The 19,476-nt window shown below is 39.4% G+C and overlaps 2 protein-coding genes across 3 annotated transcripts in view; one reads left to right on the top strand and one right to left on the bottom strand.

Annotated features, from left to right (window-relative positions):
- The window catches only part of ANXA7 (annexin A7), a 38,213-nt gene extending 21,291 nt beyond the window's left edge, over positions 1–16,922 (top strand). For both annotated transcript variants that reach the window (XM_039360025.1, XM_039360026.1), the window contains exons 6-13: positions 26–128; positions 2,723–2,817; positions 5,187–5,300; positions 7,570–7,740; positions 10,836–11,006; positions 11,136–11,211; positions 12,984–13,096; positions 15,695–16,922. In XM_039360025.1, the coding sequence (XP_039215959.1) occupies positions 26–128; positions 2,723–2,817; positions 5,187–5,300; positions 7,570–7,740; positions 10,836–11,006; positions 11,136–11,211; positions 12,984–13,096; positions 15,695–15,817 (966 nt within the window). In that variant the 3' untranslated portion in view covers positions 15,818–16,922. The remainder of the gene's footprint in view (positions 1–25; positions 129–2,722; positions 2,818–5,186; positions 5,301–7,569; positions 7,741–10,835; positions 11,007–11,135; positions 11,212–12,983; positions 13,097–15,694) is intronic.
- The window catches only part of USP54 (ubiquitin specific peptidase 54), a 96,024-nt gene continuing 93,305 nt past the window's right edge, over positions 16,758–19,476 (bottom strand). Inside the window, exon 24 of the transcript XR_005558706.1 lies at positions 16,758–19,401. The gene's annotated coding sequence lies outside the window, so the exon portion shown is untranslated. The remainder of the gene's footprint in view (positions 19,402–19,476) is intronic.

Here is a 19,476-nt window from a genome sequence, read left to right as displayed (position 1 = left end):
TAATAACACCGGTTTCCATTCTCAGCCTGCAGCATTAACTCAGAGCACGCAAGGAACAATTCAACCAGCTCCTAACTTCGATGCAGGGAGGGACGCAGAAATTTTGCGCAAGGCTATGAAAGGATTTGGTAAGAGCTCTTATGTTTTGGAATATGTAGGGGGTGTTTACATTTAGATTTAAGCACACTGGTTCTCAACCTTTTTAATGCCGCGACCCCCAACCGGTCGTAAGTCGAGGACTACTCAACCGGTCGTAAGTCGAGGACTACTCAACTGGTGCAGCACCATTTGCAGAATGGGACTTTTGGTGGGCTCAGCAGGGCAGAGACAGCCTGGACAATTCCTATTGGCTTTTGAAAGCAATAGAATTAAAGTCTATTCAAGAGAGTCTATTCTGTTGGCTTTCAAAAGCCAATAGAATAAAAGGGAGTAGCACAGCTAAGGAAAAGGGGAACTGCGTTGTTTGGCAACCCCCATGAAATGGTCGTTCGACCCCAAATGGGGTCCCGACCCACAGGTTGAGAACCACTGTTTAAGCACAAAAGCCATAGATTTTACGTCCACTTTCGCTAAATATTTTATTACTGCTTTTAGAAATAACGATATGCAATTATTGCGCAACAGAATTGCTGGCAATATTATTTTCTACTTTCATGGCTCAACGGTTCTGCTGGTTTAAAAAGAGATTGGGCAACGGTGTCAAAGGACAAAAATGCCTGGAACAGATAGGACCTCTACAGGTGAATAAAAATAACAACTGGGTTAAAAACCCTGTTTGCTAAACCCAAAGATGCTTTTCAAAAGGCGACTGACCGACTTTCTTGGTTTTCTTCTTTGAAAATGTTTCACTTGTCATCCAAGAAGCTTCTTCAGTTCTGACTGAATGGTGGGGAATGGAAGGATGTATGCTCTTTGCAGTCATCTCATTGTTAGCAGGTTGAAGGTCAGTCGCTAGCTCTCTGAAAGTCGTTAAGGCCACTTGAAGATTTATCTCTACCCTCCGGGTCACCTGAATCAGAGTGTAAATGGGTGTGGAAGCTTCTTTGGACTTCTGAAAGAATTATGTTCTACAGGTGGTGTCTTATCCCTTCCTGTCTGTTGAGTGAGGAAGGTTTCACACCCATTTGCACTCTGAATCAGGTTGTCCTCAGTGCACAAGTAAATCTCTAATGGCCTCCATGACTCTGATTGAGCTAATGACTGGCCTTTAAAGTGCTAATGACCAGATGATTGCAAAGAATGTAAATTCTTTCCTTCCCAACCATTCAGTCAGAAAAAGTTTCTTGGATGAGAAGCAAAATGTTTTCAAGGAAAAAGAAACAAGAAAGTTCATTTGCAAAAAAAGTATCTTTGGGACGACCATGACCTAGATGATGGAGAATCTCCGTAGATCTGTTTGCTAGAGTAAAATGCACTTCAGCAAAAGAACATTGACCTTCAGACTTTTCCCTGACATCTCCACATTTGTAAACCTTTTCCCTTCGTCTGGATTGCTGAAAACACATTTTAAGAAATCCTGTGACATCTGTGGTGTTTGTGATACACTTGTGGAAATCCAGATGCACAGACATTTGGTCAGAGTGGACTGAGACCCACTGCAAAATCATGGACTGAAATGCCTATTTTGGTCACCAGGACAGTTTCTTAGGCATCTCCCTTCTTGGTTTCCTGTCCCACGGGATTTATTTTTAAAAAAAATAGTTTGGCTTAATTTTAATTTTAAAAGGAAAGTGAATGTGCTGCAAAAAGAAGACCTATCTTTATTTATAATTTTTTTAAAAAAAAATCTTTATTTTAAAGAAGGATGCTGGAATTCACATACAGGTTGCTCCTTAGTTATTTTTTAAAAAAATAAATATGGAGGAGAGCTGTAGAGCTTGGCCAAGAAATATACCTGTCTGCTCAGAGAAAAGGCAAAGGTCAACTAGAGGCTGATGTTTGCTGCAATTGTGAAGGAGTAAGCATTACTTCAAGAAATTAAAAGACTTTGCTCCTGGGGCGGAAAGCTATGGTAAATCTAGACAGCATACTAAAAAGCAGAGACATACATCACCCTGCCAACAAAAGTATGTATAGTCAAGGCCATGGTTTTCCCAGTTGCAATGTATTGCTGGGAAAGTTGCACCATAAGAAAGGCTGAGCGCCAAAGAATTGAGGCCTTTGAACTATGGTGCTGGAGAAGATTCCCCTGGACTGCAAGGCGATCAAACCAGTTAGTCCTAAAGGAGATCAACCCTGGCTCTTTAGAAGGCCAGATCCTGAAGTTGAAACTCAAGTACTTTGACCACTTAATGAGAAGGAAGGACTCACTGGAGAAGAGCCTGATGCTGAGAAAGATTGAGGGCAATAGAAGAAGGGGACGACAGAGAATGAGATGGCTGAATGGAGTCACTGCAGCAGTAGGCGTGAGCTTAAATGGACTCCAGAAGATGGTAGAGGACAGGAAGGACTGGAGGAACGTTGTCCATGGGGTCGCGATGGGTCGGACATGACTTCGCAATTAACAACAACAACAAAAGCATTAGTTGTCTCCTAGTCACTGACCGAATAAATATTATTTGATGGATTGATTATCTCCTGATAAATGGGTATTTCTGACTAGTTTTAGCAGTTATTTTGTGAGAGCACTATGCTTTTGAAACACCAAGCGTGACCTTCAGGGGTGAGATGAATGAATGGTTCTGATATAAAATTGACTTAATATGTCTTTTTTGCTTCCAAGGTACGGATGAGCAAGCAATCATTGATGTTGTTTCCAACCGTTCAAATGAACAGAGGCAACAAATTAAATCTGCTTTCAAGACTATGTATGGCAAGGTAAGATGGTTGGTCCTTGACGTACAGCTATTGTTTTAATGACAGAGTTACACCAGCACTGAAAAAGTGACTTACAGCTGGTCCTTGCACTTAAGTCTCTTGTAGCATCATGATTAAAATTTGGCAACTGGCATATATTTATGACAGCTACAGCATCCCTGAGTCATGAGATCACCAGCCAGCTTCCGACAAGCAAAGTCAGTAGGGGAAGCTGGATTCGCTTAATAATCACCTAATTCACTTAATCAGTGCATTAATTCCTTTAATGATCGTTGCAGAAAAGGTTGTAAAATTGGGTGTGACTTACTTAACCACCTCGCTTAGCAATGGAAATCCTGGTCTCAATTTGTGGTTGTAAGTTGAGGACTCCCTGTAATTGACAAAGGAAGAGCAGCCATATGGCAGGACATTTGGTCTGTTTGTGGCAGCCAAGAGAGATCTAAAGGGAATCTGGTTTGATCTTCCAATTGTGTGTGATCCATATTTTTACTGAACTTTACCTTGTGGGAATGATGTTTAATATATGTTCAATGATAGTCTCTCCTCTGAATGCCCTACAATTTTCAAGGGATTTTCTTGAGGTCTTAGCCCTCAAGGAAAGATCAAGTTATATTTATGTACAGATTAAAAAAGAAAACATTTTATGTTTTATGGGTAAATCCACTCTCCATTTTTCACCTGGTTTCAAGGAAGTAAAGAATGAATTGCCACTGAATATTGTTTTTGCTAATTGGATGTGAATATCTGTTTGCTGTCATGGTTCAGACAGATGTTCCTCTTCAAATAACTTCAAGGCATTTTTTTACCTTAAAGAATCTTTATTCAAATAACATGGCATCTGCACATACATGGTCAAAGCCACAATCTGACTTCCCCTCCCCTCAGCACATAGTTCAAAGCACAATTCCCTCCTACAACTAACAGTAATAAATCACATTCTCCAATTAGTTTGAAATGCTGGCTTTCCACCCAGTTCTTTTATCCTGCCATGCCTTATCAGCTCTTATTACAATATTGTATGTCTAACTAACTCCCATCACATTCCTCCCCTCCGCCCAGTATCATCTAATTCAGTGTTTCTCAACCTTGACAATTTTAAGGCATGTGGACTTCAACTCCCAGAATTCCACAGCCAGCATTGCTGGCTGTGGAATTCTGGGAGTTGAACTCCACATGCCTTAAAATTGTCAAGGTTGAGAAACACTGATCTAATTCTAAGAGTAAAGCATAATAAAGAAAAAGGCTGCATCTCCATATGTTGTCAAAGCAAGAGCATCCAATGTTAGCAGCATTGACACTTGCACTCAGCACATGCAGATAGCCCTCAGGTTATGTGATCACTCATCCAGCATCCATTCAAAGTTACGTTGGTACTGAATGAGGGATATTTATGACTAGTCCTCAGAGTTCCAGCTGTTGCAGCATCTCTGCAGTCATGTGATCATGATTTCTGACATCCCCTGCTGATTCCTTGGAAGCAAAGTCAATGGGGAAGTTGGCAGGAGGTGACACAACGCTCCTGCTGTTACTGCTCTCCCACTTTGGCATCTGCCCGAGCACCGCTGCCTGCCTGTAGCTCTCACCATAGGTCTCATTCGCCAGCCTGTTTGCCTGGAGCTCCCATTTCTTCCCACTTAATGACCCATACATTTCTGGAATTACAACAGTAACCAGAAGTGCTGGGATTGTCAGTGCTGTGCAACACGGTCACATCATATTGCATTTTAGGACCACATTGCTTAGTGATGGAATTTTTGGCCCAAATTGCCATCGTTATCCAAGGACTACCTCTGCAGAGGAAGGAAATCTAGCAGGTTTTGTCTTTTTGGACAAAACATTCTTTTCAGAAGCTGTGAACCGCTTTTTAATAAAATGCAAATCTGGACTGGGGTGAGCCAGGTGGAAAATGAAAAGTTTAGTTGGGAATATCTGAATTGCCTGCCTTATGGGTTGATATTTTACACTGCTTTATTTATTTATTTATGTCTTCTTAATTGCTGTAGTTATTTGCGTCTATTGTTTGTGTTAAGTATGCCTATGCATTGCAGCCCATTTCATAATAATGTTGCTACTGAGTTCATTAAATTATTATTGTTATTCAGTCGTGTTTTACTAATTAAAACATTGCATTTAGGTTTTACCCTTAAAACTGAAAGTAATTGTTTTAAAATAATTAAATAATTGGGGTCTCCTAATGTAAATATAACATAAAATAATATAAAATGTAAAATAAGTCATCTATTTCCTTAAGTTTTTGTTTGAACGGTATTTCACTATAGCTAATTTTTGTCTTGAGTATATGTTCGAATACACGTTTAAGGTTTTGTGAATATACTTCCTTTTGATACTTTATTTTGATAACTGGACAGGATTTAATTAAAGACCTGAAGTCGGAACTTAGTGGGAATATGGAAGAACTGATCCTCGCGTTGTTCATGCCACGTACCTATTATGATGCCTGGAGTTTAAGGCATGCGATGAAGGTATGAGTTTATTTAAAAAAAAATGCTATTCTATACTATCATTTCCTTCTTAGGAAGAATATCATCAACAAGATCAGTGGTTCTCAACCTTTTTAATGCCGTGACCCCCAACTGGTCGTAAGTTGAGGACTATTCAACCGGTCGTAAGTCGAGGACTACTCAACTGATGCAGCACCGTTTGCAGAATGGGACTTTTGGTGGGCTCAGCAGGGCAGAGACAGCCTGGACAATTCCTATTGGCTTTTGAAAGCCAATAGAATTAGACTCTATTCAAGAGAGTCTATTCTATTGGCTTTCAAAAGCCAATAGAATAAAAGGGAGTAGCACAGCTTAGGAAAAGGAGGGAAAAAAATGGCGGACTGCGTTGTTTGGCGACCCCCGTGAAATGGTCGTTCGACCCCAAATGGGGTCCTGACCCACAGGTTGAGAACCACTGAACCAGATACTCTAAAACAGGGGTGTCAAAGTGCCGGCCTGCGGAAGCTGCACCCACCCCATTGCTGGCAATGGCAAAACCGGCCTTATACATTGTGCGATGTCATGTGACGTCGCGAGTTTGACATGTCTGCTCTAGAACATTAATTCATTTGAATCTCTGAGCAAGAATGAATATTTTAATCCAGTGCTACGCTTCCTCTTCTTTTATTGCTAGAAAAGCAAAATGGTATTTGTTTCTGAGCAAATAGTTTGCTTCTTTGCCTATATTTAAGTCCTGGGAATGATTTTACTAGATCTGGATGTTATTATGCCTGTCAAATCATATTTACCTTTTTATGTGGCCATGTTTGTGCAACTCCCAGCGGGCGCCAAAAATGCTGACAGGAACTCAGAAGCTCTGGTTCCCAGTATTCTACAGTTCCTACAGTCCCCTACTCTGTGTTAAATGGAGGCCTCAGTAGTGGAAAAGACACATAGGGCAGCTTCCTTATGGCTCAGTATGAGCCCTAAGGGCAACCTATTTGTATGGGAGAGAAGAAAGAGACGTTAATAAAGGCAGTAAAGCCTGGGAAGTGAAGAAAAGCATCAGAGAGATGGGGCAGTAAGTGGAAAGAAGAAAGAGAAGGCACAAAAAGAAACCAGACAGAGGTGGTTGATATTGATTGTCTATAAAGATTGAATGTAAAAGTAATTAAGATATGTATAAACTAAAAATGTCTTGATAAATGTAATAAATATGTTTTTACTTTGTTGACATAATAAGAACTGTGTTAGCTTAAATATGAGACAGTAGATATTAAGGGAAAAAGGGAGAAAATGTTTGATGTTGAAATAGGGGGAATTTTGGTCATTCAATTTAAGACATTTGGAAACTAGTTGAAAATAAGGATGTTATATCGTATTATTAACTAGATGATGTAAGATGGTGGGAAATAGAATATATTCAAATAGATAAGATGTGTATTTTAAATATTAGACTTTGTTATGAATCGTGATAAAGGAAACTTTGATTATCTAAAACTTGGAAATTATAAATATCAAATGTTAAATTTAAATATTGATGGGAAACTAAAAACTAATTACAGGACATTGATTGTCTGTAAAGACTGAATGTTAAAGTAACTAGGATATGTGTAAGCTAAAAATTTATTGATAAATGTAACAATGCTATCTTCATTTAATTGATATGATAAGAACTGTATTAGTTTAAATATGAGACAGTAGATATTAAGGGAAAAAGAGAGGAATTATTTGATGTGGTAGCTTGAGATTTGTACTAAAGGTTTTTGTATGTTATTGAATTATCGATTAACTCAGCCACCACGTTGCTTTTTAAATACTTAAATGTAAAATTAGAAAATTAATAAAATATTACAAAAAAAAAGAAAAAAAAGAAATCAGACTGAGGTGGACAGCAGTAAGATTGCTGAAGAAAAGTGAAGATAATCCAAAACGTTAAAATTGAGGAATTTACTGTTTAAAAGAAGAGCCACTAATTTAGAGAAGCCATTTAGACTCTGTCATATTCCACCCTTTTCAAACTTATGTGGTCTTTCCACAGCTAGGAAGGTTGTCCATTAAGTAATCTCACGAAGTGGAACCAGGCAGGACCGCACAGAAAATTAGGAGCAGAAGGTGATCAAAGATAGAAACTGATGCTGATTTATTTGGGAGTTGGGAATTGCATAATGTGACTTATGCTTGCAGTATATTCTATTATATGAAGCAGCTTAGCCTAGATGTTGATGTACTATAAAAGATAGGCATGATCATTTTTTTTCTAGCACTCCTTTTTGGTGTTGATACAGCAACTTTGTTTTTCTGTTTTCAGGGGGCAGGTACCCAAGAAAATGTATTGATTGAAATTCTGTGCACAAGAACAAATCGGGAGATTCAAGAAATAGTCCAATGTTACAAGAGTGAATTTGGAAGAGATATCGAGCATGATGTTCGGGCTGATACATCTGGTCACTTTGAACGATTACTTGTATCTATGTGTCAGGTGAGCTAACAACCACATTCTGTCGCAATATATTTCTGTTTGTGAAGCCTATTCTTATACTGCAAGTTTGGGTGTCCACCGTCACCCACTAATCTGTAGCTTCCTGTCATCAATATATCCAGCCAGGTACATTTCTTGTTTTAGATGGTAAGTAGATTCTCACAATTTTCCATAGGTTGCATTTTCCCATAGGAAAAGGCTGTAAGAGGCAAGATGTCTCTTACAAAATCTTTGGGAAGCAGTGAGGAGAGATGGAGATATAGTAGCTGGCAGAACGATGACGTATGTAGAGAGTATTAGCAGTTGAAAGTATGTTGTTGATTCAAGAAGATGTTAGAGTAAGTCTTTCAGAAATGCAGTACAGCAGGGCTTTTCAACCAGTGGTACGGGTACCACCTGTGGTACATTAGCACCTGGCAGGTGGTACGCGGCCATCCTAGAAAAGTGATAGCGGGGGAGGGGAATGAGCTGAATCAGTGGCAGCACTGCACAAGCCTGAGCGAAAGATGGCTGGAGCTGCAGGGCTGTCAGGGCTCAGCAGAAGCGCCAGGATCAGTGCCAGGGTCCAGCTGGAGCTCGGCGCTGATCCTGGTGCTTCTGCTGAGCCCTGAAGAAGCACCAATTAGCTGGAATGTTGCAGCATCTCCAGGGTCTTGTGATTTACATTCAGATGCTTGGTAACTGATTCATATTTATGACAGTCACAGTGTCCCAGGGTCATGTGAAGTGACCAAAACCTGCTGTAACCACCCAACAGACGGGAGGAATAAAAACTAAACACCCCCCACCCCACCTCTGCTACCAATCCACAACAGAAATGCTCACAACAATGAAAACCTTGGACAGGAGGAAGAGCGCCGCTGGGCAGGCAGGCAGGCAGGTGTCTTGCTCGGCTGTGGCTTGGGGGGCACTTTTTTCAGTGCCATTGTAACTTTGAACAGTCACTAAGCGAACTGTTGTAAGTTGAGGACTATCTGTACTTTATCACTTTTTTCTTTTCTTTTTTTTTTTTTTGGTCATCGAGTTTTTGACACCTTGCTAGGCGACTGGTGGTACTCGGATATTGCCATATCCTAAAAGTGGCACAATGGGTGAAAAGGTTGAAAAGCCCTGCAGTAGAGATCTTGGGAGAAGAAGGCCCATTGAAGAAAAGCAGTGCTGTAGGATGGCTTCCATAGGCAGTTATCATAACTGCCCCTTATAAAGGGATGACAGTATTCATACGCAGCCAGAACTCTGGTCAACACACACATCACACATTACCAGGAGCTTGTTTCTATCTATACCATTCAGTTCTGTGTTTAGCCCAAATTTAAATTTATTTAAACATTTGTTATAAAGGATGAAAGTAAAAAAAAAAAAAAGCATTTTAGTTTGGTTTTAAAGCAGAAATTGCTTAGGTATAAACCAGTGAATTTGGTAGTCGCATTCTAACAAGTTTCATTAATAAGCAATTCAGTTTATTTCTTTATGGTCCAAGACATAAGAATAAAAAGAAAATCTGATAACGTATATAAAAGAAATGCTATAAGAAAAGCATTGCTGAATATATTTTGAATTGCATCACTGAAATGTTAATTGTTGAATAAATTTTGCCAACCCTCTGCCCCCAAATATTTCAAGTAATTTGAGGGGGAAAAAATGGGAGGTGTTTTTAGTTACCGTATATTCCGGCGTATAAGGCGACTGGGAGTATAAGACGACTCCCAACTTTTGAGAAGATTTTTCAGGATTTAGAAAGTCGTCTTATACGCCAGAAAATACAGTACAATATTGAATTTCTGTTTATAGATGAGCACAATAGGAGCTCCATTCCTTTGCTGCTAGAAAGCTTTGTCCTGTTAGTGCTTATTTCTGTTAAAAAAAAATAGGGCTGGCCACTAGGGGGCAGATTGGTTTTAAATTCAGAGAACAGCTACCCGTATATTCCAGCGTATAAGACGACCCCCGACTTTTGAGAAGATTTTCAGGGTTTAGAAAGTCGTCTAGTTTAGTTAAGGATCATCTTAATCCTCTGCTCAAGTATACATGTTATAAATTATTAAATGCTTAAGGAAGCCAACTTCCTTTCCATTAACTTTTTTTTTTTTTTTTAAAGAAAACCACTAACCACCTCAAAATTCTCTAGTTTCCTGAAGGTTGCAAGAGATTTCTAAGTTCTTATTTGCTGGTTTAAATTTGGATTATTTCAAAATCAAACTAATATAGTTCTCCATATCTGTGGAGTTCCCATGGCAAATAAAAGATGTGCTGATTTTTCAGTGGTGCTGTATAAGATTACTCAGTTTGAGTGTGATTATTATATTATACTTGCTTGTGTTCACCTAAAAGCATTGAAACAGGTTATCTTAAAGAAATTAAATGGACATTAAATATTACTTGCCATACAGAAGTAGAAGTAGTTAAGTAGACAAGTAAGTTCAGAAATCCCTTGTAAAAATATATGGATGGTAGCCCACATTCCAAGTGGTAATTTTTCTCTATACAGTTTTAACTAGACTTTTTCAAAGCACGGCAAAGAGCATGAAGCTAAACATGGGGTTTAGAAATGATTCATGACTAATTTTCATTTTTAACAAATTCTTATTAAAAGTAATTTTACAAAGAACATAGTGTGGCTATTTTGTTTTTAGAATACAGTGTTTTTCATTGTTTATATCAGTGGTTCTCAACCTTTTTAATGCCGCGACCCCCAACTGGTCGTAAGTCGAGGGCTACTCAGCCGGTCGTAAGTCGAGGACTACTCAACTGATGCAACACCGTTTGCAGACTGGGACTTTTGGCGGGCTCAGCAGGACAGAGACAGCCTGGACAATTCCTATTGGCTTTTGAAAGCCAATAGAATTAGACTCTTTTCAAGAGAGTCTATTCTATTGGCTTTCAAAAGCCAATAGAATAAAAGGGAGTAGCACAGCTAAGGAAAAGGGGGGAAAAATGGCGGACTGCATTGTTTGGCGACCCCCGTGAAATGGTCGTTCGACCCCAAATGGGGTCCCAACCCACAGGGTGAGAACCACTGGTTTATATTGTTAAGTGATTAGTGACAAAGTGAAAGTTAGTGTGCAGTGGTCACAATACATTGTTTTTCTTTGCAGGGTAATCGGGACGAGAATCCTACTGTAGATTATCAAAAAGCTCAACAAGATGCACAACGACTTTACCAAGCTGGAGAAGGAAAGCTGGGAACGGATGAGTCTTGCTTCAACATGATCCTTGCATCTAGAAGCTTCCCCCAGCTGAAAGCTACCGTGGAAGCTTATTCACAGGTATACCAAACGGCGAGAAGATTAGGTGGGGCACCTCTAGTAAACTGTTGCCCGCAAAAGGGAAAAATTTGATTTTACTGCATCAGCATTCTTTACAGTTTCTTTCGTTTTTCTGACGCTTATTTGCAGATAGCTAACCGCGATTTATTAAGCACCATTGGCCGGGAATTTTCAGGAAATGTAGAGCGTGGCTTGAAGACTATCTGTAAGTTGTTTTCCCCATCTTTTTCCCTTTTTTTAATTTTATAGCTAATTTAATTTTCAAGGATCTATAAGAATGAATAATTACAATAGTTTTTGAAAGATGCCACTGATTTGAAGCGAGATTTATAATATCTTCTTTCAGGGAATTAAAAATAGAAGAAATTAGGTAATGTAAGAATAAGTGTGCTTAATTATCTTATTTAACAAATGGCTTGGAACAAAACTTTTAGGCTGGCTGTCAGGTCCCTAGAGAGCAGTGGTTCTCAACCTGTGGGTTCGGACCCCGTTTGGGGTCAAACGACCATTTCACGGGGGTCGCCAAACAACGCAGCTCCCCCTTTTCCTTAGCTGTGCTACTCCCTTTTATTCTATTGGCTTTTGAAAGCCAATAGAATAGACTCTCTTGAATAGAGTCTAATTCTATTGGCTTTCAAAAGCCAATAGGAATTGTCCAGGCTGTCTCTGCCATGCTGAGCCCGCCAAAAGTCCCATTCTGCAAACGGTGCTGCACCAGTTGAGTAGTCCTCGACTTACGACCGGTTGAGTAGTCCTCGACTTACGACCGGTTGGGGGTCGCGGCATTAAAAAGGTTGAGAACCACTGCTATAGATCCTTGTCGGGAGGCTGCCGTCCTGATGGGAGGGGGGGACCTTTCGAGCTCTCCTCTGATGTGTTTAGATTTGCTGTGTTTACTCTGTTCTTCTGCACTTTAATATACCTTTCTGGGAAATGTTAGCAAGGAGGGAAATGTCTGAGGCAGGCACCGAGGAAGAGACACCTGGGAACATCTTCTTATCCCAGTTTTTGACTGGAGTTCTCACATCTTCACAACTCTGGATTGGCTCCTATGGACTAGGCCAGAGGTAGGCCACCTTGGCTCTTTTATGAAGCGTGGACTTCAACTCCCAGAATTCCTGAGTCAGCCATGCTGAGGGGAAAGGGAGAGGTTTCCAAGCTGAGCCATGCTGGCTCAGGAATTCTGGGAGTTGAAGTCCACGAGTCATAGAGTGGCCTAGGCTTAGGCCAGAGGTAGGCCACCTTGGCTCTTTTATGACTTGTGGACTTCAATTCCCAGAATTCCTGAGCCAGCCATGCTGAGGGGAAAGGGAGAAGTTTCCAAGCTGAGCCATGCTGGCTCAGGAATTCTGGGAGTTGAAGTCCACGAGCCAAGGTTGCCTACCCCTGGACTAGGCAGTTGGGGGGTTTTTGAACAATGGGTTTTAGCCTAACGATTTCACGTGGGAACTTCAGATTCTGCCTGCCTTCATAGAATTTTTCATATTTGTCTCTCATTATCAAGATCACAATCCAACAGTTTATTAATCTAGGACAGATTTCTGTGAGGCAATAATTCAAAGGAGAAATATTTCTTCATGTTCCACCAGGACCTCAGGATGTTAATTGGCTTCTTAATGCCAGGGATTTAGATCTAAAAATTGGGAGTTTTGCTACGTCTGACTTGCTTTTTTCCCCTCTTCTCCATTCTGATAGAAGCCCAATTATATAGCACATCAACTTTAAAAATGAAATCACAAATCTCAATGAACTGAATTATATATACATTCCCCACCTACCACTATCAGTGTTCAGTGATCTCAAGGCTTCTACTCATTTCTCTACCTAAAAGGGGCTGTATTAATAATGCCAAAGTTAAGTTTTGTGTCTAAAGTTTGTGTTTAAAACGTTCAGCCTTGTTGCTGGAAAACAGTGGGTTGTTTTTTTTAATTCCCGGTGCTAATCTGGACATATTCTTGGGATTGCTTTCTTTTGCAGTACAATGTGCTCTAAATCGCCCAGCCTTTTTTGCAGAAAGACTTTATCATGCCATGAAAGGAGCCGGCACAGACGATTCTACGCTGGTTAGAATTATTGTAACTCGCAGTGAGGTAAGAATGTTTACGTTCTCTATAGCATTCATAACGGTGTGTCTTGCTGTTGTACAGTGGATATAGAAAGTCTACACACTCCTGTTAAAATGCCAGGCTTTTGAGATGTAAAAAAAAAAAAAATCAGACCATGATAAATCACTTAAGATAGGGCTTTTCAACCAGTGGTATGGGTACCACCTGTGGTACATTGGCACCTGGCAGGTGGTACGCGACCATCCTAGAAAAGTGATAGTGGGGGAGGGGAATGAGCTGAACCGGTGGCAGCACCGCACAAGCCTGAGCGAGAGATGGCTGGAGCTGCAGGGCTGTCAGGGCTCAGTGGAAGCTCCAGGATCAACATTGAGATGCTTGGCAACTGATTCATATTTATGACGGTCACAGTGTCCCAGGGTCATGTGAAGTGACCAAAACCTGCTGCAACCACCCAGCAGACAGGAATAAAAACCAAACACCCCCACCCCACCCCTGCTACCAATCCCCAACAGAAATGCTCACAACAATGAAAACCTCGGACAGGAGGAAGAGCGCTGCTGGGCGGGCAGGCAGGCGTCTTGCTCGGCTGTGGCTTGGGGGGGCACTTTTTTCAGTGCCATTGTAACTTCGAACAGTCACTAAGCGAACTGCTGTAAGTCGAGGACTATCTGTACTTTATCACTTGTTTCCTTTTTTTTTTTGGTCATCAAGTTTTTGACACCTTGCTAGGCGACTGGTGGTACTCGGATGTTGCCATATCCTAAAAGTGGTACAATGGGTGAAAAGGTTGAAAAGCCCTAGATTAAGAGATGTTTACACCTTTAATATGACATATAAGTGGTTCAATTCAATTAAAAAAAAACACCTTTTAGGAGGAAAAATAACAATAAAAAACTAGAATAACATAACAATTGTCCTTAACTCCAGACAGGTAGCCCTTGACTTACAACCATAATTGAGAGCCCCACATTTCTGTTGCTAAGCAAGACAGTTAATTTTGCCCCACATTATGACCTTTCTTGCCATAGTTGTTAACTGAGTCACTACAGTTGTCCAGGTAGTAACATAGTTAAGTGAATTTGGCTTTTCCGTTGACTTTGCTTGTCAGAAGATTGCAAAAGGTGGGCACGTGACCCCAGGACATTGCAACTGTCATACATATGAATCAGTGGCCAAGCCTCTGAACTTTGATCACATGACCATGAGGATGCTGCAAGAATCATAAGTGCCTCTGCCTCTTTGATGAATCACTAAATGCACTGTTGCAAGTCGAGGACTGTATTTTTTTATTAATGTTATTATTAACTGTCATGAGAAATTATATATTTTTTATAAATGAATTTCTCATGACAGTAAAGTCAGTTGAAACATTGATAAGTGATGAGCATTGGAGCTTCAGAAAGTAGCCGTTGCCTGTAGCAACTTAGCTTTTTAATTCCATCAGGTAATACTACTTGAAAATACAAGTAATGGAAATGTGCCAGTCCCGTTGCTCACAATGACTTAGGATATAAAGTGATATAAACAGGGACATTTTTTAAAATAAAAGTATTAATGATTATAATCCCCCTGTCATGGTTCCGACAGATGAAACTCTTCAAAGAACTTCTTGAGGCATTGCTTACCTGGCTTAAAGAATCTTTATTGGAGTAGCATAGCTTCGGCACTAACATAGCGGAAGCCAAAATCTGGATTCCCCCCCCCCCTGAGCCCATAGTATCAAAGCACGATTCCCTCTTCCAATTAACAGTCATAAATCACATTCTCCAATTAGTTTGAAATGCAGGCTCTCCCTCCATTTCTCCAGCCCAGCCAATTCTTATCATCTCTTATTTCATTAACCTTGGCTCATACACTATTATGTCTATCTAAACTGTGATGCACAATCCTCCTCCCCAGCATCATCTAACTCTTGTCAAAGCAAAAACATCCGATGTTAGCAGCGTTGACACCCCCTTTTTGTTTTAAATTAACCAAATACAACAACAAAAACAAACTGAAAAAGAATACCCAAAATTATAAAAGAAAAAAATCTGAAAAAAATGCAAAATGTACACACACATACACACACACACACAATTTGAAGCCATTATTCATTACAGTCATTGGTGGTTGATTTATATATATTTATAACCTCTAAAATACTGTAGTGGAAGCCATGCTTTTGCATTTCTAATAGTGAACGATGCTTTTAATTATGCATTTTCTCCGTCCAAAAGTCAGCTCCCACGTGACCGAGATAAATCTCAAGGTTGAGTTAGCCCATGTAATTGCATCTGACTGAAATGGAATTGTATATTTAAATAAAGCATTACTTTCAATACTGCTCCAACAACATGAACGCAATTATGATCATTTCTGAAGTCACGTTTCTTGCTGAAAAGGATGTGATCTAAATTTTTTGTTGAAATTTGGGGGTTTTTTAAGACCCTTTTTTATTGGTGAAATAAAACTTCCAGCAAAAAAAGGCAAAAAGAGAAAGATACACGCACACATACACACATACTGTACTTTTTAAAAAGAAAAAAAAAGTTAAAAACTTAATAGCCTCCTCTTTCAACTTGAAGGTGTGGCTTTAAATTTCTTCCATGTGATATTTTTATTCTATTTCTTTTGGGACAGATTGATCTTGTACAGATCAAGCAGCTGTTCACACAGATGTACCACAAGACTTTGGCTACCATGATTTCAAGTGACACCGGTGGGGATTACAGAAGCTTGCTCTTGGCCATCGTGGGTCAATAGGAAGCAACTGTCAGAAAATAAAACAAGAGCTGCAAACAGCCAACTATTGCTACCAGCTATCAGAGCTTATAAAAATATAAGTTATCCTAGACAGATAAGTATGCATTGGTTGATCAGGATCTTTTACTTTGCACATATAATTGCCTTAATTTAGCACACCACTTACTTTACAATAAACTTGCTGCCTGAAATGTGTCTGTTCTATTATTGTCACAAAGTCTGTTACTTGCTTTTAGTCCTGTGCACTTTGCATAATGTTTGTTTACTCTAAGAAAGGACAGGATAATGCGTGTATAGAGCTACACTCGGATAATGTACGCATTTCCAGTTTTTGAAATTGTTCATAAATTTGGAAATTATGAAACTGTGTATCTTTAGTATGTATTGTAAACACCAAAATAGTCTATTTCCCAGGAGAAGCAGTTTGTTTTCATAATTAGTTCCTAAATCTTATTGTAAAAGTTTCAACGTTCCAATTTTATCTGGACCCTTAGTCAATTTTCTGAGATTAAATCTTATTTAGCTTTTTCCTGTTTATTTCAGATTCTTTAAATTCTAAGCTTGTGATTAAAAATTTTCTTTCATTTTTTGATTGAAGGCAGATTGATCTGACATTTTCCAACTTGTCTTTCTAAAAGTTTCTAATACCTTAGGAATAGTTAATGAGTTTATTCCTGGAAGTGATTAGAAAGTAATGTTTGCTAATTTAGTGTCCTTTAAAAGCCTCTGCTGTGGTGACAATCAATATTAGTATTTAGATGTTGCAATAATAAAGAGACCCTTTTATCCAACCCAAAGTCACCCCAGATGTTTTACACAGAATTTTCCCCTCAGTTTTTAATCTGGCTGAAGATTTTAATCAAGTCTTGACTCTTTAACGACTGTGGTACACTTTCAATTTTAAGAAAACCGAGCTCTTTAAGAAAGTACTGTAAATCTGTTTTTTTTTTTAAATTTAATATAGTAGTGGTGAATATACTTAATGTACTTAAGATGATTTATTCCCAAGTGGATTTTTAGTTTCTCAAGCTTTGATTGAGGGTAGAAAACTGCATTTTAGCTTGCAACTTCTGATAATTGCCTAGTTGTATTGCCTAGAGTTTTTTAAAAAAATACAGTTCTATTTCAATATATTTAAGTACATTGTTAAAAGATTCAGGTTTTATAAAGTGAATGAAAGTGAGCGTTTGAGAAAGTTTTTGAATAATGCATTCTGGAGGTTAGATAATTGCTTATGCCGTGTGGACAAAAAAATGAATAAAACTGGACTATGAACATTTGGAAGGAAATGTGTCAAAGAAGCTTTGTTGCAATTGCATGTTTATATGGTTGCTAAAATTGAGCTCAATTCATTTGATACTGGACTGAGGTTCGTAGAATGTTTTGGCTACCACTAATTAGATTAACCTCAGACTCTACAATAAGAACTTGCTTTTTTATTCTTACACTTATTTAATAAGAATTTCTGTTTTTTATCTCCCTTTGGGAGTTGGGGCAGTTTTACTGTACAGAGAGGAATCTTGGGCATAGGTTAATCTCCTATGCTTGTATCTATAGCCATTTGGCTGTTTTCTTATGTCTTGGTGCTTCATTAATACTCTTCGTTGGTCTGATTGGCCCGTTACACTAATTAATAGGTATTCCTGTGCTGTGCTTAGTTCTAAGGCAGGGGTAGGCAACCTTGGCTCTTTTATGACTCGTGGACTTCAACTCCCAGATTTCCTGAGCTAGCCACGCTGAGGGGAAAAGGAGGGGTTTCCAAGCTGAGCCATGTTGGCTCAGGAATTCTGGGAGTTGAAGTCCACGAGTCATAAAAGAGCCAAGGTTGCCTACCTGTCATAGGCCCATCATGGTGGTGCTCATCTGCCCAGCTGGTCTTCCTTTGGCGCTGAAGGGGCATCTGGCAGCACCCTTTTTTAGCTACCTTCACTCTGAGCTTCTCGCAGGGTATTTTATCAAGCTGAAACTAAATCTTAAAGCATTTCCCAAATTGATTAATAAAGATAACAAATGTGATAAGGCTAGCCTGACAAGTTCCATGCAGGCTTTGAGTAATTATATTTCCTAGATGCTTATCAATCTCTTTGGATCTTTCGTTCTAGATGATTATCGGCCTCAATCGGACTAGTCTATAATTTCCTTGATAATCCCCTGCCCACCCTTGAAGACAGGAATAGGAGCACTGCTCCAGGCACTCAGCACTTAAATCAGTTGTCCAGTTTCCCCCCCCCCAAATAAGTATCCCAAAATATAGTTTGCTTGAATTTCAATTCATTCAAAATAGAGGTATTTCCTGATCTTATTTCTATCCATCTCCAGTCTAAATCTTGCCCCTTCATCCCGATCTTCACACTGCCTAATGAAAAATCTAATTCATTTGTTGGTGTAGGCTACACAAAAGTATGAGTTGAGTAGCTTTGCGTTTATTGCTGGTTAGCTTTTTTCCACTGAGCAGCTGGTACAGTATACTAATTCTTTGTATTTTCAGCATAGATGTTTAATAGAACATTCTGTCATCCTTGCACCCTTTAGTAATCTCAGCTCATTCTGAGTTGTCGGCTTTCCTGACACCACTTACAATTATACTGTATTTATATGTTCCTTTGGGGTAAGCAAGGACAATTTCCCCCCCTTTCCCCAAATTGCAAGCTAGTTGATTAAAAAGAGCATCCAAAGTGCTAGAGGTGAAAAACAAAAGTTATCTTACTACTTTGGAATTCCAGAGTAATTGAGTGATGGAACCAGGTTCTTCATAAACTTAAAAAGGGCCCTTACAGAAAAAATGCTCCGAGGAAAGAAAGAATAGGTGGCCTGAGAGTATGAAAGGATACGTGCAGGAGGCTAAAGAGGTAAGTTGTCATAGTTTGCTACCTTGTATTTTAAGGATCAGAAACAAATGTGTTCTGGCCAGAACTACTTGTGCTATATTTTGTCTTTCCTGAACCCATGCAGTGGAGTAGCTGTCAGGATGCATTAAGTCCACAATATTCATTCTTGTTCCATTTATGCGAAGATAATAGCTGAAACAGCATCACCCATATCTGTTGGAAGACCAACCTGGCTAAGACTGTAAGCCACCGCCAACTCTTCATGGCCTTATGGACTGCTTAATTTTCTAAAGGTTAGAAATACATAAAGGCGGGGGGGGGCAATGTGTAGTGTGAAAAGGTAGCAACTACTGGCTAAGGTGACAGGAGTTGCTATCTAACTCTTGGAGCAACTTGCAATGCAAGGGCCAAGAATTCAGAAATTTACTGAGCAGCAGCAGCGGCAACAGCAGCTTCTTCATCTCCTCCTCCTCCTCCTCCTCTTCTTCCATATCTGTTATCGGACGTTGGCGATCATGTTGGCGATCCTGTTTTTATTAGCAGCCACACGAAAAAGTGCTGCTGAGTTTTGTCCAAACCAGTCCCTTAGATTTTGAAGCCACGATGTTCTTCTTCTGCCTGGACCTCATTCGCCTTCAATCTTTCCCTGTTACTGAGCTTACTATATTGTAATATAATTCATATTACTCTAATTTCTTAAAATATTCTATCAAAAGTTTTCTCATTTGGCATTTACAAAATATCCATCCTGAATTTCTGCAATGTTAATATAAGGAAAAATGTATGAGTTTTTAATTAAAAAAAGTCACACATAATGTCATGATTCCTATA

The sequence above is a fragment of the Crotalus tigris genome, unplaced genomic scaffold (assembly GCF_016545835.1).
Source record: "Crotalus tigris isolate CLP2741 ecotype Arizona unplaced genomic scaffold, ASM1654583v1 scf7180000019147.1630427, whole genome shotgun sequence".
Taxonomy (NCBI): Eukaryota; Metazoa; Chordata; class Lepidosauria; order Squamata; family Viperidae; genus Crotalus; species Crotalus tigris.
This window is presented reverse-complemented; position numbering and strand designations above follow the sequence as displayed.